This window comes from Aythya marila (genome assembly GCF_965140915.1).
Source record: "Aythya marila genome assembly, chromosome: 3".
Taxonomy (NCBI): Eukaryota; Metazoa; Chordata; class Aves; order Anseriformes; family Anatidae; genus Aythya; species Aythya marila.
This window is the reverse complement of record NC_139044.1, coordinates 114844265-114867513: the sequence shown is the minus strand read 5'-3', so window position 1 is coordinate 114867513 and position 23249 is coordinate 114844265. Positions and strand designations below refer to the sequence as shown.

Here is a 23249-nt window from a genome sequence, read left to right as displayed (position 1 = left end):
CCATTATTGCCAATGAGCTGGCATATGATGATGGTGCACTCCGTACAAACTTCCGCCACATGGGTCGTGTACACTTGACTTCATCTGGATCTGTGGATGTTTGTTTGAGGTCTGGATCCTCATAAATCACTTCCCGTACGGCTAATTCCCTCAGGTACTGGATTCCCTTCTCCATAGTGGTCCACTTGCCTGGTAGACATAAAATATCTTCCTTGAAGGGATACCTTTCCCTCACAGCTGAGAGGAGACGCCTCCAGAGGCTGGTGGGTCGTGCTCCATCTGCAATTGCTTTGTCAATGCCGGCGTCTCGAGCAAGGGATCCCAGCCGCTTGGCTTCCCTGCCGTCTAATTCCACACAATTGGCTCCAGAGTCCCAGCACCGGAGCAGCCAGGTGACAAGCTGCTCACCTATACAGCGACCAAAATCTTTTCGCACATCTCGTAGCTCGCGCTCGTTTAGGCTTCGGGTAGTTACTGTTGCTCTTTCGGCATCCTCATCTTCCTCCTCCTGAATCCTTGACGGCCCAGCGTCGTCATCATCTTCGTCATCTCTATACTTAGTTTTGGCAGAAGCCTTACCTGGATTGGCAGAAGACTCTCTGCGTTCTAAACGACTTGAATTTCTATACCATATTTTCACCTTCTCTACAGGGGCAGCTTGCACTGCTACTGCTTGTTTCTCTGACTTTGTTACAGGGTCTGCCACAGGGGTTGGAATGCCCTCTGCAGGGTCAACTTGCACTGCTACAGCTCGTTTCTCTGAGGGAGAAGGCAGAGTGACCCAGGAGGATACAGGGGTGGTGAAGGAGAAAGGGAGAGTAAGCAAGTAAGGAAAAATATCCTCCCCTTTCCCCTCCACAGATTGACTCTCTAATGGAGAAAAACAATAGGTATAATTGCTAATAGTTCCCAAGATGCTGTTTCCAAAGTACAGAGTCCACGATGTTACTGAGTATAAATACCAAGTTAGAGTCATGACCAGATATCTTATCGTCTCATAAGCCATTGCTATATATATATATATATATATATATAAGCCCTTTCGGGCCCCACGTTGGGCGCCAAAAAGACTGCAGTGCAGTACATGGTTAGCCCTCACTGTTGCAAGTGCACAACATTGACTCATATGCAACTTGTCACCCAAGAGCAGTAGCTTTTTGTTAGAGCTGCTCCCTAGCAAATTGGTCTCTCCCAATTGTTTACTTTCAGATAATTTCTGTCACATCACTTCTCCAGTTTGTCAAGATCTGAATGACAGCTTTATTACCTATCATATTGACTGCTCCCTCCAATTTGGTGTCAACCACAAACTTGCTGACAGCATGTTCTTTCCCATGTAATTGCCAGGCAGCTAATCACAACACTACCATTTTGTCTGGTATTGCAAATATACTGTCTTTCCAGGTAATGCAAGGCAAAAGATCAATTTGAAGACTTACTTCACAAGGGACTAATTTATGTGACTTTATGGAAACCATGAATTTAAATAGAAAGCTAATAATATTTATATATAAATGCAGACAATGGCAGCTGCTGTGGTCAGTACTCTCTCCAGACTGACTGTGAATAGAAACAGTCAAATACACAAATACCCTTCTGATCCAGCGGTATTTCCACCCTTTCTCATCTTACCTAATGTACCAGGAAATGTCGCTACTATGTATTATTTAATATTAGTGTAGACAATAATCTTTTATTCTTTATTCAATACTAGGTAAAACTATAATTTGAAGAAATATCCTTTTCTCTTTCTTTGAATTTTACATTATTGGATTGATATAAAGAAGCTATAGCACAAACGGGAAATTGGCCCGAGATATTTTTACTTCCATGGAAAAATTAATGGGCAAGATTCCAACTTGGTTACAACAATGTCAATCTAGAGACAAGTCAGTAGCTAACTTAGTGTAATTTCATTGCTGGGAATTAAGATCAAGTGTTTCTACAACTGGATGTGTCAAGGCAGAGAGCCTTTGTACCTGGTATTCGCATTGACTTCAAATTTCGTATCTAAGTAGCAATACATAGAAATACTCATTTCAGAGTATTTCATCTGTTCCAACACAAGAAGTTGAAGGAAATAAATAAACAATTAAAGAAACAAATAAATAAATGAAACCTCCTTCTTAGAAGTGCACATGATAAATGCACTGCTCCTTCTGGTCACCATTTAGATTTTATAATACCTGTGACACTGAGTCACCTGGTCCTATCAGGAAACAGAAGGACTATAAATCATGCTCCAGTGAAGAACTCCAGTCACTTCCAGAACCACCTGCAGAAGGACAGAAGAAGCTTCCAGTCTTCCTGGAAACCAAAGGTAGGATTTATAATGAATTATTTGCTTAAATTATTACAATTCTAATAATGTATTAATATGCAACCTACTATCAAAAAGCTTCTGGTCTCTTCAACCATTTAGGGCAGTTATAGAAATAGGATTTTATTCAATGAAAAGTTGTCATTCAATAGGCAATACTGTAATACAAGTTGAAAAAAAAAAAAAGTAAAAGAGTGAAAAAAATGAGAAAAAAATAAAAAAGGTGAACAGATGAACAACCAAAAAGAAGTGTAGCTACCATCACTTATTTTCAGAGTGGGGAAATAACCTCCTTGTACATTACCACTTTTGTGCACAGTGGCTGCTAATCATATAATCATTGAATATTCTGGGTTGGAAGGGACCTGTGATGATCATTGAGTCCATCCCCTGACACCACACAGGGCAGCCTAGGAGTTAAATCATATATCTAAGAGCATGGTTCAAATACTTCTTGAACACATGCAGGCTTGGTGCCATGACCACTTCCCTGGGGAGCTTGTTCCAGTGCTTGAACACCTTCTCTGTGATGAACTTTTTACTAATGTCCGATCTGAACTTCTCTGTTCAGATAGACAGAGAAGTCTATCTTTAGGGCTTTAAGGCTTTTCCCTGTGTCCTGTCACTGGTCTCTAGTCAGACTTTATGCAGTAATGCTGTACAAGTGAAATGACAGCTTGTGTTAGTCCATTTCAGGCCTTTTTCAAGGATAATAAAAATTAATGGGGATGTTATTTTGTAATATAAATTCATTTATATGAATAATTTAGGATATAACAGTTTTATTATTTCATGAAGTGAACACTTAGAGAAGGGATGGAAAAAACATATCCACACAAGTTTCTTTCAGTGTCAGGTCTCTGTACACAGATGGAGTTGCAGAAAAGTCAGTAAGACTTGGCACATGTCCTGATTTATGTCTGATTGAGGGGGAGCAGGGGAGAGGGATGGAGAGACTGATTTTAGGACCAGTGCCTAGAAATTAATGCAGAGCAATTAAATTTACATCTCTCAAGCTATAAGCATTTGGTTGAAACCAGTGGGATTGCCAAAAGTATGTTGGTATCTTGGAGCAATCAATCCACTGCTTCTTAAAAAATATTCTAATAGCATTTTGAAAATTGTATCATGCATTAAATTACCAATTATATTTAACTGTGACTTAATTCATTGGAAATATTACAGTGAATTAATATTTTGGCAATCTTTTTAAGTTAGCTTCTTCAGTTTGTTCACAAAATAGAAAGGTTTGCAATTTAAATGAATGGTTATTTTTCCATTGAAACAAAATGTTTAATATGGCATGTTTTACATGCAAAAAGGTTTGTTCTCTATTTGCATACCAGCACGGTTTTCACTAAAAATAAAATAAAATAAAATAAAAAAGTATTTTTGCTTTTAACTTGAGTAGAGATGAAAATAATTCCCATATCTATTTACTTTTAGTTAGAAATCAAGGGAAAAGGATCACTTTGCATGTTATTGGTACTATAATGTTCTGTTGTTAAACTTATAGGTTAGATGCACTGCAAAGTTTTGTAAAGGTTCTGAGAAATAACTTGTTTAACAAAAAAAAAAAAATCAAAAAAAAAAAAAAACAACCTTCAGTGATCCTAAAGAGCTTTGAGGAGTCATGCGTTATGTCAAAATTAAACAATGCATAAACAAATACCAAGAATAAGAAATCAATAACTTATACTGTTGATTATCAGAATAGTTCTCATAGATTTCCCAGATCAGCTGGATCTTTCCTAAATTATAAGCACTTGGACAAAGCCACACTGCTTTGGAGACTGTGAATTTGAATGTACAGAAGTGGTTATTCCACCTGCATTTTGTCCTCTGAGCTACAAAGCAGCTCCTTAGTTTCCCAGTGCAGACATGGCCACTGAGCCCACTCTGAGAGGCTTTGCTCTTCAGCAGAGCTGGTGCAGGTCCCCTGCCTGCAGGCTAGGGACAGCATGTCTCCTTCTGTGCAAGGTAAGCAAACTGGTGAGGAAAATGGGTCTTGCTGTACCATTCGGAAAAGGGCAGTGTTTTCTCACATCATGTTCTCCATGAGCAGGAGCACCTTGTGTTTTATATAAAGCAGTTGCCTCAAGGTAAAGGGGCTTTGCTGAGTATGGAAAGATCAGCAAACCCAGCTGGCCTTTCTCCAGGGATAAATTAAAACTAAACCCAGCAGCACCTCAAGACCAAATAAGAAGTTAACCTAATAAAACATCTCTGTGGCAACATGCCTATAAACTCTCTTGGAGTTCTAAGATGGGAAAACTGCCAAAATAAGTAAATTCCACTCTAGTCACCTGCTTGCCTGCCCAAGGTAGCTAAGGGTAGCTAAGTAGAAACCAGCTCAACATAACTCTTATGACTGATTGCAATCAGACAACAAAATTTTAAAGTAACCTTATTACCCTCTGGATCACTGTCATGGGACAGAATGAAGCCTTTACTCTCCCTCCTAAGCAAGTAGTTTTGGTCAATCCAAAGTCTGGTGACTTTTTTCACTTAGAGAAAGCTCCCATTTCTTTTGTGATTACACACTACATGCACTCAGATTGAATGTTTTCTTAAATAATTACTAAAGTAAGCAAAAATCTTTCTGAAACAACTCTTCCCCAGGATGGTAGTGCTGTTCCATTTCTGGTCCAGCCAGTTCTGTCCCAGCTCATGTGAGTTTTTGAAGTGCTTTGAAGTCATTTAGGAAGGGTTTTGACTCCAGACCTGGAAACCTGAATGTAGAGGTCTGCACATGGGCTGTGTCTAATGACCCTTTCCACCAATGCAGTCCAATCAAAGCAGACAATGGGGAGAAGGGGGTTTCAGACTAACACAGCCACATACAAGCCAAAAGCAGCATCCAAGCAGGGTGCTTTGCAGAAGTTTTTCTACAGAAAGGGAAGCATGAATGTCCTCTTGTACTGTGAATTTATTTGGAGGTATTCAACTAGGATTAGTCCAGAAAGTATGAGACACAAAGCAGCTGATTCACAGAAATTCTGAAAATGAGAGGAGAAGAGAAAGAAGAAAGAAAGAATCCATTACCTTTCTAGTTGTGGAAAAGCTTGGAGACACACAGGAGAAAAATATGTTATATGTTCAGAGAAATAAAAGCTCCGTAAAAAGAAGAAAAACATAAAAATCCTGTTTTCTCTTTTCAGAGATGATTCTGCCAATAGTGTTCCTGTGTCTTGCAGCTGTGCTGTCTCCATCCACTGGACAGGTAGGATATGTTCTTTGTACTGGGAAAATCTGGATGGGGCCTGAGGGACTACAGATCTGACTGAATTATTTTTTTCCTCTACACACCAATCATATGCAGAAAAAGTCTGATGAGATATATAGGATCTGGAAAGCATTTATCCTCAAAGTCAAATTTTCAAAGCAGCAGAGTGCATCCATGCTTGCATAGGCTTGTCATCACCTAGGAGCTGGATCATCAAGAACTGCATGTCCTGGAATCTCCCACACACTTTCCAAAGATCCAGCCCTCTTCCAGTTAATTCCCCTCGATTTTAAAGACAACAACTGCTTAACAATCTCCGTTTCTCATCCCACAGGACCTGAGCTATGTGCCTCTCCCTTTGCTCACAGTCCCATCCTCTCAACAGGTATCACTGATATCCCTCAAGTGGCTAAATGGACTAACATACTCAACACCCACTTAGCAGTTCCTCCCCACCCACGCTTAATCTGAAGTTGGAAGTTTGATATTTCTACTTCAGAGATATAGATGTGACTGAAGGCTTGACTATGTTTTTCCTATCTGTAACAGCTCAACTAAAACTACTACTTCTTTCTACAAATCTTGCTTCTCTAAAAGCTATGTAAACACTAAAACTTTTTTTAACTACATGAAGTGGAGAGAGCAAATGATGTGCTTTGTTCATGATTAGTCCCTCTGGAGTTAAACAAAAGAGTAAGTTATCACAGGATCAAAACCTTATGGCTGAACGAGATTTAATAGAATATAAATAAAAAACATTAATAGGAAATGTCTTTTAAATTTTGGTGTCTAGAAGAACTACTAGATGCTGGAAAGATAATATTGAATATGATTGGATTATCTTGATCAGTGAAAATAAATACATACAAAGGAGCTTTTGTTACAACTATTGGCAGTGCTATTATACCGCTAAAAATATCATCAATAATAAACACATTGTGGGTGTTCATCCATGGGCTCAGTTCACTAGTTACCTCATCAAGTTAGTCACTGGTGAGTATGAAGTGCTGTATGACAGAAACAGCATAAGCAAGTAAGACATCATAACACATAATACAGAACAGCCTAAAAAATATGATGGAAATTTTTAATTTCTGCTTTCCATGATGCTATCTAGAAGACTAATGGCAAGGATTGTAAAGAAGAGTCAGAGTTGTTCATATGGCTATTTTTAATTAGAAAACATATTAATATATAGAAAACATAATAATATATGAGAAATACCATCAGTTATAGCAAGAGTGGAAGAAAATCTACAGCATGAAAAATATTAACACAGTATGTTTTATGCTCTAGGATTGCCTGATAAAATACCAGAAGAGGTCTGTGATGATCCTGTGGTTAAACAGAAAATAAATAAATAAATAAACAATCAAACGCAAAAGCCATCAAAGGGCTAGTTTAAAATGCTGAAGAAGAGGAACACATTGTATATAGAGTCATGTGTTCATATGATTTTTAGATCCTGTTTCCCCAAAACATTATGAAGTACAAATGGTACAAGAGATCTTCCAGGATATTCTAGCCAATCCAGAGGGCTGGCAGATAGGAACCAGTGGTATTTTTATTACTGCTAACCACACAAAGTGCTACTTTGCATGGGAGCACCCCTAGAAAACTTAGGAGACAAAGTACTTCCTCTGTCACAAGGATCAACTCCTTCATTGATATTAGTCTTTTGGTATTTTAATATTTCCTAGACAGTATACAGTATTAGTCACATTCACATAAATATACATATATATATTGAACTTTTGCTTTCAATGTAGGTACCTGACGCTTTCCCTGCTTTGTTAACTACAAATGTTGATCAGCAAAAGCTAATTGTTGACAAACATAATACGCTCAGGAGAGGAGTAAACCCAACTGCCAGCAACATGTTGAGGATGGTAAGTTGTGTGCTGTAAATCTATCGTCACTGAGGAATGGACTGCATGAGAGCTACAGAACTGTATAAAAGGTCAATTTATTTTATTTAGCAACAAATGCACCCTCCAAGCCTTTCCTAGGGACCTAGCACAGCAACCACCAGGAGAAATATAAAATTGCACAGATGGGAAAAAAAAAAAAAAAAAAAAAAAAAGGGTTGGAAGATTTTGCGGTGTATAAACAGTAATGTGTCTTTCTTTTGGAGGAGAAAGAAAAGGGAGGAAAAGGAGGAGCCACAACATTGTTCATTCACTTCTGATATATTCTTTGTCATTCTTCACGGTTTCTAGTCAATTCCTGGGTGCACAGTAAATCCATTTCTACTCCCAGCACCACCACCCCTGCTAAAAATAGGGGTTTGCATACAATTTTCTGATTCAAAGTGTAGTTTCCAAGTTTTGTTCCTTCAAGAGGGGTTCATCAGTGCTTAATGCATGAATGACTCAGATTTTCTTCTTACATTCTTTCTTCTTTTATGAAGGAATGGAACCTTGCAGCTGCAACTAACGCTCAAAACTGGGCAAATCAATGTTCTCTCAATCACAGTCCTCCAAGCCAAAGGAGAACCAGTAAGTAAAGAATGACTGCTCACTGAATGATGTCATATACAATATTAAAGTAAGCAATTTGGGAGCATGGGATTTCTAAATTAGCTGATATCAAAATGAAGCTGAAATAATTCATTTACTTATTCTCATCTTTGTAGATTCATATCTTCTGAGATATGACTACATACTGAGCTAAATATATGTTATAATTTTATAATAGCTTATAATATAATATATATTATAATGTAATTATTTCATGTACTTTTTTTGGTATAACTTTATTTTTATAATTGTGATTTCATAACATGGTGATGTGATTCACATTTCTAACTGAAAATGTCCACTAAGTATGTGACATAAACCAGAATTGGTCAGTGCATATTCCTGTACATTAAATGTAATCAAATGGAAAAAAAAAAAAATCTTCTAAGACATGGTTCATTCATCCTAATCTTTAGGATTTTATGGACTGAAACTTAAAGCTGTACATTTGTTTTCTAGATTTTTTTGCTCTAGATTTTGTTCAGAAAAAGCTTTTACCCAAAACAGCTCTTACACTTTTTTGGTACAAGTATTTTTGGGTAAGTCCAATGGAAATTTTATGATATATTGTCACCAATTCATTTAGTTATCAAATTTGTGTTAAATTACCAGTCTCTGAGGAAAAAAAAAAAAAAAAAAAAAAAAGCGTGTAAAATTTCTGGTCTTGCATTTCCCACTAATTGCCTTCCTCAAGCACTACTTTCCTTATCAAACTTTTAAGTTGATGGAAAGCACTGAACAATTTTTGAGATTTTTATTTTTGTTTTAATTTATCTTTTAAATTATTTGACTAAGCATTTGAGATATCATTTACATTCAATATGTTTTTATTAGTGCATAGGACAAAAATAGATTTCTAGATGTAAATCTGTCCAGTAAGTAAGAAGAATTCAGTCCTTTTCTCATCTCAGTTGCATCAGTTTTACATGAGCATATCCAATTTTCTTCAGTGGCTGAAATAAACAAATAAATAAATAGTGAGAAAATATACACTTTCAGTATCTCCATTAGAAAGAAGAAAATCTTGATCCAATTTTCTGCCTAAACCAGCTTGCAAGGGCTGGATTTAACTGTCTGGGATGGACGGGGAAGAGAGTGAAGGTCCAAAACCTAAGGTGGTAAGGTGCATAGATACTAAGACAAGATTCAAAACTTTTAAGTCCCCTGGCACCTTGCTTCAATGTACAACTATCTGGGAGGCTCATGACACTCTGAAGTGTCATCAATGACACTTCAGTCATTGGATATTGAGGTTACAGCTACACCACATTAGCAATAGCTGTGATCACTGCCCAGTGTGGTATTTACTGCTGGCTTCTGTATAAAATGTGGACTGACCTTCAGTTCTCATGCTTTTTGTCTAGAAAAAAAAAAATGAATCCAATGGTTCTTGCTAAAGTGAACCCCACATGAGAAGTTATGCATGTATAGGAAGGTTGGTCAGGGCACTAGACCTGAATAAAAACAATAGGCAAATACACATGACACAGTAGACACCTTAGTGTGTACCACAAGTAAAGTTTGAATTATTGTGATTTTCCCAAGATTACAGGACTGTGAACTGAATGATGATTAGAGATGCCACCTTCCAAATATCAAAAATACAGTCATGAATCTGTTATAGTGCACATTTGCATGTGTATCTACTGACACCTACAGGGTCTGTCAGCAATGAAAGTACCAGCCAAACAGGTTGGCCGTGCTTTAAATCAGCCAGATGACTTCAGAATTGACAAAAGGTGGTGTCATGGAACCAGAAAAAAAATCCCTGCCATCCCTTCTGGAATGAAAGCTGCCAGGGATCTCACAGCAACTTTTACTTGTTCTCACATGTGCATGTTTTCTTCATTTCTCAGTACCTTTTTCTTTTCAGATGTAGATTGTGGTGAAAATCTCTACATGTCAACTGCCCCTTCCTCATGGTCAGATGCTATTCAGGCCTGGTACAATGAGGTGAAAGATTTCAAATATGGAGTAGGAGCAACAACAGAAGGTGCTGTGATTGGCCATTACACTCAGGTAGATGCAACCTCTTTATATTCTATGCTGAACAAATAAAAATCCATGTCAGCCAAGCAATATTTACCCTCTCATCATATTCAAATACAACAAGTACAATAGAGATACGAAAGTTACACCAACAAAAGACAGAATTTAAAAGGCTAAGTGTCATTTCAATTTTTTCTTAAAATATACTAGAAGTCGATGCTTTAGTTTAAATTGCTAGATTACACCAAATCCGGTTAAGTATTAAGTGAGTTCATGTGCAGCAAATGGAGAATCTGGAATAGATTTACAGAAGGAGTTAAAACAGCTATAGCCGTCAAAACCACCCCACTCCACAGAAACCAAGGCTGGTTGTCATGAGACGTGTCATGGTGCCCCCCACCCAGTCTACTCTGATGGCAGATATTGAGTAGTTTGTTCACTGAGAGAAAGCTCAGTAATTTTGATCTTTTAAAATTTGTAAATATTTGTTGTGCATTCTGCTCTACTGTTCTTCCTATATGGATTGGTATTCTGCCAACATCACCTTTGGTTTTGTTTCCCTTCAGCAAAGTCTCCAACCATGCACACACTTAGTCACATATATGACATGACACACAACTATTTTTGCACACGGAGTAAAGATGCAAGTATTTCAAAACTTCAGGAAGATAAAATGGGAAAAAACATTTGTTTGTTTAACTTTTGTAAATTTCTCAGACACTGGAAGAATAGGGTTATTGAATTATCAGGAAGGATATATATATACTTATGCTATGATCTATGGAGTTCCATTACTTCAGAGAGTTCCCAGTTGGAAAGTGGCTTATGATAACTTCCTCTGTTCAACTACATATACAAAATTTTACACCATCTTTTGTGTTTACAGCATCTTTTTCAACAGTTGTAATTAAATGAAAATACACTACATCAAGACAGTTTAGCTTAAAACTTTATATATATATATATGTATGTATATATGAGATAAAATTTTGTAATTATACCCAAAAATGTTATTTGATTGAGGGGTGAAAGCAGGTAAAAAGAAATGCTTTACCAACAAGTTGGGACTAATATTTACTATAAAGGTTAGATATAAAGAACTTAACTTGGTTGCAAATGTTTCTTTAATGCATAACTTACTTCAATTATTTTCAATTCTATTTGTTTTTCATTCTCCAATTATCTTTATTCTTATATCTGCAGGTGGTTTGGTACAAGTCTTACCAAATTGGATGTGCAGTTGCTTACTGTCCTAAAAGTACCTATCAGTACTTTTATGTGTGCCAGTACTGCCCTGCGTATGTATTGATTCTGCTACTGGAAGTTCTTATTATATTATCAAAATAAGACAGGACATAGGAAATTTGTAACACAATGCATCACTCACAGTGCAGGAACAGGTCTTAGGAACATAGTAAGAATATGGACAGAAACATACCTTTCAAAAGAATCCTCAAGCAAGTAAAAGCATAAAACATAATGCTGACACTGATTTTCAGATTAAATTTAATTTGCCCCAAACCCTAATTCTCATCATAGTAGATCACAGATAAATATTTTCCATATTCTCCTTGAAACATTGGTTCAGAAAGGCATAATGGTACCATAATACTATCTGGGGGGGAGGGGGAAGGATCTTAAGGCAGAATGAGGTTTTATAAACTTTGTCTAAAATTAATTTCCATATTCACATTCTAATATATATCAATAGCTTGACCTATAAATAAAGATTCAGCATATATTTATATATGTATGCATCCATATAATTAAGTTTTACTCTCAGATATGTTATAATCAGTTTATAGTTTATGTTAGTAATGGTTATGTTTCAGGGGGAATAGGGTAGATTTAATGAAGACACCCTACAAAGAAGGAAAACCCTGTGGTGACTGCCCTAATGCTTGTGACAACGGATTATGCAGTAAGTTTTAAGCATTTTAATTGTGACACAGGTAAAGTTGACATTCTAAAAAAAAAAACTGATTATTTTACGCAAATGGGAGTTTTAAAATGATTTGTTCAAATGTTAGGCCAAATGAAAAGCTATTAATCTCATGCTGTATAGGTTGCCATATTATTACTATTTATCATCTGTTTTATGGAAGAACAATTGCAGTCCCAGGCTTCCTCACATTAGGTGCTTTACCTATGTGGGACAACTTGTGGAGTGAAACCAAAAAAGGAGTCTGTGAGAAGGGTGGGCAAATGTTAAATGGTAGCTGGTTTTATGTACATTGGGATGCAGATACCCTCCACTTTTTGGACCCACAGGGATATATCAAGATATTCATATGACCTTAAAAGATGACAATGTCTAGATCTCCATACGGAAGCTCTCACAAGTATTTCTTAGTGTAAGAAGATCTATTGACTGCAATGAGGTCAAAATAGCTTGTAAGTTCAAACCTTGAAAAGAGCTAGGAATACTGTAGGTGTGGTCAAAATCTTGGCTGCTGCTGTGGAGTAAACAGCAAAGAGGAAAAAATGAGAGATTAAAGAAATATCAATGAAAAATTATTCTGAAAGGTAACACTGTAGATTTTTATGTCCAATTTGTGATTTTGTGTTTTTATTCATTTTCAGGCAACCCTTGCAAGTTTCAGGATCTTTATTCCAATTGTCCTCAATTGGAAAAAGATTATGGATGTGCCAATAACTTTGTTAAGCAGAACTGCCCAGCTTCTTGCCAATGCAAAACTGAAATAAAATAAAAAGCTCATCACTTCCTACACATCCATTTCCTTCATAACTTCTTTCACAAAAGCAAAGTATATCCTACATTCCCCATGCATGCAGAAAGACTGACTTCAGTACGGTGATACATATGAGGAAGAGCTACAGGCCAATGTTATATTCTATTCACATAATGCTCTGGAAGTGTAGTGGAGGTGTTAATTGAAATTTGGCATTTGGATATCAGACATATATAGTGATCAGCTTCTCACATCTTTGTTTTCCGAAAATGTTACTAAAGGAGCACTGTGTTCCATAAAGGTCCATGGTTTTTTATGTTCTTAGCATACTAATGGAACTAATCTTAACTTTATCAACATTTTCAATTTATGTATTGTAAACTGGACCAGAAGATAAATGACATTACCTGAAATATGTAATTCTCAAAGTAAGGTAAAATAAAACAAATTAGGAGAGCAGAGCAGCTTCCACTAATGCTATTCTGGTTTGTAATGTATTGTGTCTTTTGCTGACTTACTTTGTACTTTAAAAAAGTTACATCTATTACTTAAAAATATATATATATATATAGTTCATTATTATTAATGATCCTTTTTATAATGTAAGATTACACTTAGCATAAATACAGATAACCAAACCTGCTCTACAATCAGAAAGAGCAGCTCAATAAAATGGTTTAATTCACAAAAAGAAATTGTTGAAGGGGATGGTTCTTGTGTTTGAAAATTTTCCTTTTAATGACAAGTAAGTGTGTCCTCCAAAGTTATTTTTTGAATGACTGCTTTTGCTGTATCAATCATTAAATTGTTAATTTCTCACTCACCAATTCATTTTGGTTTTCATTCTTTTTTATTACCATGAAACACAGTTCACTTCCATCAACTTTTTGACTGTATGAAGTCTTGAAAGGAACTCAATTCTTTAGCAAAAAAAGCAGAAACCACTAATGTGAGAAACTGGAGGTTTCCTAGTCAAAAAGAGCAGTCAGACAAACAGCTTTTCTTCAGAATCTCTTTCAGAGAGAATGGATGCTTCTACAAATAACATGCAATACCTGCTTCTGTGACCTTTGGGAAGCAAGTGTTCTGCCGCAGAGTCAACAATAGGACTACGTGTTATTTTAGCCTTACCTTACAGCAGTTTCACCTTCCAATGCTCTTTTAATAAGGAAGCTCCTGTCATAATTAAGATTTCAAGTCCCAGAGATTTTGGCACAAGAATTTCAGCACACATTCCTGACTCACTGATTGTAGTGGCAATTTCAGTACGTATTTCTGACTCATTAATTTCAGTGGCATTTCTGCTAGTACTGAAAGGTGAGCTCTAAGTTCAAAGCCTGGTTTCACAATTCAAAGAGCTTATTGTTTTGTTGTTTCTTCTGATATTTTTTTTCCTCATTCATTTCCACCACTTTTTCACTCCATGTTGTACTGCCCTCTCATTTGGGTACCTCTCTACCAGCAAATTAAGCAATGCTGGGATATAGGTATGAGCACTGTACATGAGCGCCTGCACTCTCAAATTGTTAGCACAGATCCAAATAAAAATGATGACAATGCAACGTATAATCCAGTGGTTGTCATGGAATAGGGTAGACCAGTTACACCCCACTCAAAGTCAGTTTACTTTTAGTAGGGGGACTAGAGACCTATTCCCTTCTGTCTTAAGCCAAAACACAAGAAATGATTTCTTGGTCACTCATAACAGGAAATAAAAGTAGTGTAGTGAGGTAAAAATCAACCTTCATTCATCTCACCTCTGAGAGCCCATGGAACAAAAGGTCAATAAGCATAATTTAGATATCCAGGAAGATAATGGACCAAATTGTTTACCAGTCATTTTGTAGTCAGTAGAGCATAAAATACTAGCATAGCTTTGTCACAAGCTAATCTTGCCAACCAGTGCAACTTTCTTCTTTAACAAGGAATTAGATCTAGAGGAGGTTGTCTTGACGTTGGTAGCATGTTTGACAAACCCATAAAAGATCTTTACAAACTAGGGAGATGTGGTTCAAAATAACGTAATAAGACACAACACATACATGCTGTTGAACACACACAACTATGATGTTCCTGTAGAGGGAGCTGGGACCAAGACCTCTAGCCGCTGGGTGTCCTCACAGACTGACAATACTCAAATCAGGAGCTAATTACACAGTTCTCACAAGTAATGCCCACAACCTTTCCTAGCCTCAAGTCACAATCATGGCTTAAGAACACCCACAATATGGAAAACCTTCACCGAATTACTTCCTTGGGTACAAGAGAATCAGACCTACGTTCTCATTTACCATAAGCACATTTAAGGCATTCTTTAGGACAAAAATAAGCTCCAAGTTCCCAGATTCCATCCAAAACACATTAAGAGCCAGTTCTGTTCTATGAAATTTACCAGAATTTTAAACCATTACAGTTTGGTATAAAATAAATAAGTGGTACTTAAAAGAGGCAAAATCTGGAGAGGTAATACTAGTAGATAGATTAGTGATGGTATAAAAAAAAAACCTAGGAGCAAGAAACCTATGACTTCCAGAGCTAGGATACAGAGACATTAATTTGTTTTTGTTTGGTGCTAGTAAAAGACTTAAAAGCCATTATAACAGATACATCATAATGATTGTGCGGCTGCGTGCATTGTCTCTGATCCTTGCAGCGACTACAGACTCCATGTCAGATCATGCCTTTCTCCTACCACACCCCATTCTTGGGGAGTTTCATCTTTCAAGGTGGCACCCTCAAAACCCTTCCTGTCTCTACAAGGGATCCAGAGCAGACAAGGAACTGCCATGGAAGGAGCAATGGAAAGGGGTTACATGTATTTCCCATCCTCTTCTTCACCTACTTCGGATGGAGTTCTCTGCCAGCATCTGGCTGCTCTAGGACAACAGTGCCTGAAGTATGCCCCATATCATAGACCTTTTTGGCTCATTGTGGACAAGTACACAGTTTAGAGAGTAAGACATATTCCAGCTACAACAATTCTCTCACTTGTGCAATGGTGTAATGGACAGAAACTTATCATAGGCACAGTTCAGCTAAGCAGTATCCTGCATCCCACCATTACAAAAATAAAGTCCTTTAATGGCAGACAGGCTGAAAAATTCTGTGATTTTGCTTTCTCTATATATTTTATATTCAACAGTCATAACATCCTTTTAGCACTGAAACAGAAACTTTAATGCCATTTTGAAAATGAATCATCTTTCATTATGATAATGTTAGATATTCTCAGAATGCACGTAGTCTTCTGAAAACTGCAAGATGAATATATTTTACAACCTTTCGTGCTGTAGGCCTTGATTCACTTATTTGTAGAATTTGAAGAAATGTTCTTGAAGCCTGCAAAGCAAAAACGTGCAGTAAGCCTTCAAATGTGTGCCTAAGCCTTGATTGATTTGACACTTTGAAGTGTTACAACATTTCAAAGGTGAGGATGCAAAACTGTGTTGAAATCATGTTATGTGCAGCAGGTTTGAAAAATCCCTCCTGAAACTGAGGACTGCCTCTCACTTAGACTCTCTTAGGCTGCATAATGCAACAATTCTTCCCCACATTCAAGAAAAAGATATTGTGCATGCATCAAAATAAAAATTGTTCTCCATGAAAGGTAGTTGAAACAAAGTATAAATTCATTGGAGTAAAATATATCCAAGAAGAATCCCTATTTTTTAAATAATGCCTTCATCAAGGAGCTATCTTTCCATAACCTGGCAGGTGGCAGGAAAATAGTGTTTAACAACACATGCAATACATTTATGAGAAGTAAATTTTAGGTAAATGACAATGCACTCCAAAGACTGGCTAGACCTGTTATAACTTCCAAACTATATCAGGCATAATAAACAACAAGAGAAAAGAGACCCCACATTATCTTTTTCAAGACTATTTTCACATTAATAAGCTTTTATTTTTATTTCATTTTTCCTGCACCTCTTTATTTCTTTGCAACTAAAATCTAAGGAAAAAACTCCACACAGTACAACAGAGCTAGGAAATAGACAATCAAGTGGGCTTGATATAAGGAACGCTATATCTTTGAGAGCAGGCACAACAAAACAACAAATCTCATAAAATTCTAAAATGTTGAAAACAGACTTCTGATAATGTAATGCCTTCAGTGCATTCCTTTCCGTGCTTTCTTCAGAGAAGAATAGAAAAATAGAGGAAACTATTTTTTTAATCTGCCTGACAGCTTTCAGCAAAGGATGGTCTTTCATGTATCACAAAGGCAAAAATATACTTAATGCAAGAGACGCATCGTCATTGGATAATAAAGTTCACTAACCTTACTTTTTTAAAATATGCTAATGAAATTTAACATCCTGCACACTATTTTTAATATACCAAATTTTCCCTCTTTTTCAAAATAAACATAGTAATGTTTGAGTAAGGCAAGAAACGTAGGCTTTCCAGTCATTATCAACATCCTGATAAGCAAGAATACATGAATGCATTGACCAAAATGCCGTAACTTCCATAGTATTCAAATACGGTCTTGAAGAAAATCCTATGTACTGAATGGAAGGACAGCTTTTTGAAATGCTTTCACAAGTAGCTGAAATTGCATGGTAGATAAAGCCTTCTGGTCCTCAATTAAATCTAACTCGATGATAACTATAAAGGGAGGCTACAGTGAGCTAACAAAGATTGTGAGTATAGCACCATAATGAAGTTGTATTTACAATTCTCAAACTTCTGATTTTGATCACTACATTGGGGAAATGCATTGATTTTTAGTGCATTTTTGGCTGCAGTTTTGTAGGAACATGTAGATTTGGCTTAACCTTTTCTCACATACTCATGAAAACTCAAAAAAATTAATTGGAATCATCAGCTTACACAAGACAAAGAAATATCTATTTTTTATTTTTCCCATCCATTTTTTTCTTCCAGTTCTGATTTGTCCCTCCATACTGTTTGTCTTGATTTTACCTCATCATACAAAAAAATGGTTTTATCAAACAGATTTACTCTGAGCTCATCATCCTCTACATACCATGTTATATCTAGTGCCAAACTGTCCAGTCATGTTATGCATCAGCCACATTTTAAATTCTGCTCTGCAAGAGTAAAGACGTCATCAAAAAATAGAGTGCCCTTAAAAAAATCATGACTGTTGTATTTTGCAACTTAATCATCTGAGCAGAAACATGCCTTTTCCACCTATAAGGAGATAACCTTCATTAATTTCCTAACTAATAATTAGCCAAATACAAGCATTTAGATAAATTATATGCAATCAAAAATGAATATTGTTGTAACTCTTTCTATGCCATTCTCAGGTGGATTTCCTGACTGCTTATGTACCTGTCTGCTCTGCTGCATCAGTGTGCTGAACAAGCAAGAAAGAAAAACTTTAAAGAAAAGAGAAACAATCTAAAGATAGTTTTACACATTTTTAGATTAACATCTTACCATTTTACAGTCACATAAGAAAACAATGGGTGTGTACTCAGGCTTTTATCAGAGATCTTCAGTGACCTCAGCTGGCCCCAGAAATGCTGCAGAACCTGGTGTTTTACTTCCTGAGATCCCATCTTAGCACCTGCAGCCTTCTGTCTAGCACCCAGGTTCCCAGCATGCTATTTTAGGAGAGAGGTAAGTGTCTCCAAATTAGATGCAAATTGCAAACAAAGACTGAGTGAGGAGTGGCCTAATTCAGTTTAAAAGGAAACAAGGTCTGACATGTTTTAATCTTGCCCCACCCTCTGTGTTTTGGCATGGGTAAGGGTTACAGATGCCCCTTGGCATGGCAGAGAGCAATCAGAGGTGGATAAGGCTATTTCCCCCAGGTATATATTACCCTCTGAAGCCTTTTGTTAGAATCCTTTTATCTGGTTCCCAGCCTCCTCACAAACGAGCATCTTGCTATGTTAAGAATAAATGTCTTACCAACCTCTTTCAGACTCGAATGGTAGGGAGTGTCCCTTGATGTAAATATACTTATTACCCTGTCTATAATATACTTCAGCCCTATCTTCCTGGGTTTGACTTTTAGAAGCAGTGTTGTACCAAACAATTTCTGTCATTTTTCCTTAAATTTTGTTATTTCTGCTATACCGGATGTTTGAGGAGGTCAAGAATTGGGGAGCTGGTCTATGATAAAAAATACCCTATAAATATATGTATGTTTTTAATCTGGGTCAGCTCCTTAGCACAATTCAACATAAAGCTCAATATCAAGTCTTTTTTTTTACAACTAAGGGGCTGCAAAGAGGCAGAAATTAGCTTTGTGGGAGAGAGGTGGTTAAAGTCATCTCACCTTTTCCTATCCCTATGCCCCCTGCCAAAGAGTCCTTCCCCATTTCTCTGCAGGCCCCTTTAGGCACTGGAAGGCCACTGTAAATTCTCCCCAGAGCCTTCTCCTCTCCAAGCTGAACGCCCCCGACTCCCTCAGCCTGTCATAGCTGTTAAGCTCTGATATTATGTCTTGCCTAGCTCATGGGTATTTTTTCAGATGTAATCTAGAATTTCTAGTCATTCAGTGCCCTTTGTAAGACAGAGAAAGTTAAGCCTTTCCTCAGTGGTCTTCTGCAATCCCACTCTGTAATGCCAATGTGGCTTCTGCCTTGGTTTCCCTCACATAGGAATCTCAGCCTTGCAACTAATTCAAGAAACAGAACTTAATTTACGTGGGTGGCTGTAGTTCTCAGGTTGATTTTCACTTGATGCTTCATGATGGAAAACCACTGTAGCTCTGGCTGCTTTGTCAGTTACCAAACCAGCAAAGTGATTTTGTTAGCAAGCACAATGCTGTCATGCAACTAGTAGGTACATGCAAAAGAAAAATTCATAAGATGACCTACTAAATAACACCATAAAAGCCATTAGTTTCCTGGGAACTAAAGTAAGACAGCTGTCTGATCTTTCCAGGGTGAAGTGTCAATATTGAGTTGGTAGGGATGCAATCGAAGGCTTACACTCTTCTCGAGGTACTTCTCAGGTACCTCTCAGTACCCCTCTCAGGGTACTTCTCGAGGTACTTCTCAGTATGAATAAAGACCTAAGCATATAAATATAAGGGGAAGATTATCCTATTCCTATTGCAACAGTCTTTCCAAATCAAATGTTCTTCAGAAATTGCTCATGTGCATGCTCTTATCCTGTAATAAACATGAAGTAACAAAACCCACAATGAAAAAGAGACATATTGCCTCCTATTTTTTACTGGACACGCAAAGATCACACACCTGAGGAGTGACGGTGGGTAGTTATTCATTGCCAGCTTCGGCTTACCCTGGGTTGACTGGGTTCAGATACTTGCACACTCAGGACATAGACTTCTTTGTGTTCATTTTGTTTTGAATTTATCCTTTTAACTTTTCAATAGTCAATTTTCAATAACCCATGCTGAGATAATTCAGCAGAAAAAAATTCATTTTATTTGCTGGGTTAGTTTTTGTTTAGAGGGGATTACTCCTCTCCTCAAATCACAACCCCAAAAGTGGTACAAAACAGGATCTCAGGCAGTTGAAGGTATTTGATTTAGCTGTATCCTCTACCAGTCCTGTGCTGGTAGGATTAAGCACCCACTTTCACACAAAGACAAAAAAATTCCCAAGGAGCATGGAACAACTCAGAAAGAATTTGTTTCTAGTTTCAGTGTGCCTTAAGACCTGCAGCTTTAACTCTCTAATAAAATATAAAACAGGTCAAAAGAAACACTCGTTAGATTAAACCCTTCTACAACATTACTGCTAAGATTTTACTGCCGGGGGAACACATTACAGAGTCTGCCTTGTATTTATCTCTCAGTATATCAGAGGACTGTGTCAAAGGAAATGATAACTAAAAGATAAGTTAGTTTAAGACTGACAAGACCATTCTGTCTAAGTAGCTTGAACAGTAACACACATGTTAACCAGCATCATTAACAAAATTGTGAATAGGAATTGCATGCCTGATGGCACTTCTGAGGAGCAGCCACAACCTAATGAGTGCCACGGGTCTTTGGTTATTGCCGTGAACTGCCAGTTACATCTGTGAAACAAGGTGAAGATAAAAGATAAAGAATAATAAAATAAAATGTCATTAATCAGCTTCTACAAAAGTAGCATATCAGTAGATAGCATTTAATAATGCATCGCCCCAAGCAGCTCAGTGTCTGAACCTGATCTCATCTTCTGCAAAAAGCATCTCCCTTGAGCCCAATCTGCCTTTGTTCACTTTGTGATCAGTAACATCGGACCTGCCTTACTGTTAGTGGGTGGTAGCAGAAGGCTCATTCTGCCACAGTAGATGCACTACCTTTTTGCTGGATTTAAGGAACTAACAACAAACACTTAGATTAACATATCCCCTGTTGAGCCATAGTATTGCCAGCTAGTCCACCCACTAGCAGTTAATAAGTAAGATTGTATGGGCTAGGTGCTGAAGACACCTGTAAGCTAAGATGCACCAAGCAGCATCTGGGTCAACCAATGCAAATGAGCTAACATATTAAAATGTCAGGAATATCAATATGGGGTGTGGGATCCATCTTGATTTACTTTAGACATCTGCAGCCAGTTTAGTCATGCTGAGGGTCTTTACTAGAAGAGTGAGAAATCACTAATTTTGTGGAACAGTTCGTAGGAAAATCAATATTTTTTTTCTTAAACAGAGGTATCCCTACCATGTGATAGTCTGGATTGGCAAAGATCTGCACATAGGGCCTATGGGTGCTTTGCAGAATATACAGAAAAACTATGTGCTTCTGGAAAAGCAGCAGAAGGACAGACAGGACATTCTGGTGTATCAAAGTTAGCTCTAGATGTCTCTGAGTGAGACAGTGAATTCACAAACTCTGTATACACCTAAAAGCTCAGAAGGCTTCACTGAGAACATTGACAGAGCTTTCCATTAATTGTGATAGGAGATTAGATGCTCAGATCATATCCACGTATAGACACTTACAGTTCGGTATTTTAATCTGCAAACCAAATCCCATTCCACAAGGTCCAACAGAAAATCCTAGGACCTAGGTAACTTGCCTCCTGCCTTAGTTGTAGTTATAAGTCCTCTTCCAGTCCTTGAAGCAAAAACTTACCCATATTTTGAAGAACCCAGATTTTATTTGGACAAGGGAGAAGAGTGCTAGACCCTAGAAATTCATATTAATTCTGGGTAGTGCTCATACACTTTCCAGTAGGAAATCAGGCAAATCATGTTTTATAAACTTTCAGTTCCCTGCTCTGATATCCAATAGAAGGCAAACAAACTCTCCTGAATACATGACTAAGGCATACATAGCCCACAGTACGATGAACCATGGAATAATATACCTGAAAATGACTCATATTGTAATCCTGATATCCAGAAGATGTTTTAAACACCAATTCATGTAGGAACAAAACCAAGCAAAGAAAAAGCCTGCAATAAATAAATTCTAGTTGCTATCCTCACATTGTACATGCCCTTAAGCATACAAACTGACACAATAAGATACAGTAGTATAAGTAAGGCTTTGTAGTCCAGACACACCTGACTTAAACTACCTTGAGGATTCATATTCAGCCTTAATTCAGCCAAGTAACTGAGTGATATAGAAATATCCCCTATATAATTTGTATAGAATACAGTTATGAGAAGCTGTTGACTTGGAAAATGGTCAATGAATTTTGAATTGGATTACAAATTTTCAACACATGTACTAGGTTTACATGGCAAAGGCTTGGTGGCAGGGGGATTGAAAGGGTGGCCTCTGTAATCATAGCCCAGCAGCTGCCCCCATGTCAGGTTAGAGCCAGCTCAAGATGGTTCCAAAAGAGATCCACTGCTGGCCAGAGCCAAGCCATGAATGATGCTGGTTGGGTCTCTGGGAGAACAGTTTTAAGAAAGAGAAAAAAACTGTTATGCTACAGTGGCTGGCAGAGAAAGGTGAGAAAATGTGGGAGAACCAGCCCTGTAACCCCCAAGCCCAGTACAGAAGGAGGGCTCCAGGCACACAGCAGTTCCCATGAGGCCTGTGGAGAGGCTCCTGGTGGAGCAGGTTGTCCCCCTGCAGCCCGTGGGTCCCACATGGAGCAGATCTCCACACTGCAGCCCATGGAGGAGTCCCCAGTGGAGCAGGTGGTTGTAGCCTGAGGAGGCTGCGGCCCATGGAGAGCCCCCGCAGGAGCAGGGGGTCTGGGGGGGGAAGCTGCCGTCCACTGGGGACCTGTGCTGGAGCAGTTTGCTCCTGGGGGATGGAACCTGTGGTACGGAGCCACACTGGGGCAGTTCTTGAAGAGCTGCTGCCTGTGGACAGCCCCAAAGGCACAGTTCTGGAAGGACAGCATCCCATGTGAGGGACCCCACATGGAGCAGGAGCAGAGAGTGACCATGAAGGAGTGGTAGAGACAGAGTGCTATAGACTGACTGCAACCCTCATTCTCTGTTCCCCTGCACCACTGGTGGGGAGGTCATAGAGTAGGGTAGATGGAGAAGGTGTTTTTAATTTCCTCACTGCTGTAGTCTGCTAATAATAAACAATAAATTACATTAATCTCCCTAGGCTATCTGTTTTGCTTGTGGCAATAATT

At 37.8% G+C, this 23249-nt stretch overlaps 1 protein-coding gene across 4 annotated transcripts in view; it reads left to right on the top strand.

Moving 5' to 3' along the window:
- Window positions 1-13570, top strand: part of LOC309876083 (cysteine-rich venom protein-like) — a gene marked incomplete at its 5' end in the record, with an annotated part of 42260 nt that extends 28690 nt beyond the window's left edge. For 2 of the 4 annotated variants that reach the window (XM_082755990.1, XM_082755989.1), the window contains 9 exons: window positions 2175-2320; window positions 5482-5543; window positions 5881-5931; window positions 7316-7435; window positions 7957-8044; window positions 9939-10084; window positions 11258-11352; window positions 11887-11975; window positions 12638-13570. In XM_082755990.1, coding sequence (XP_082612116.1) covers window positions 5484-5543; window positions 5881-5931; window positions 7316-7435; window positions 7957-8044; window positions 9939-10084; window positions 11258-11352; window positions 11887-11975; window positions 12638-12765 — 777 coding nt within the window. In that variant the 3' untranslated portion in view covers window positions 12766-13570. Of the gene's footprint in view, window positions 1-2145; window positions 2321-5481; window positions 5544-5880; window positions 5932-7315; window positions 7436-7956; window positions 8045-9938; window positions 10085-11257; window positions 11353-11886; window positions 11976-12637 lie in introns of those variants that run through there. The other 2 variants (XM_082755987.1, XM_082755988.1) reach the window with 2 other exon arrangements.
- Between the last annotated feature and the right edge of the window lie 9679 nt (window positions 13571-23249).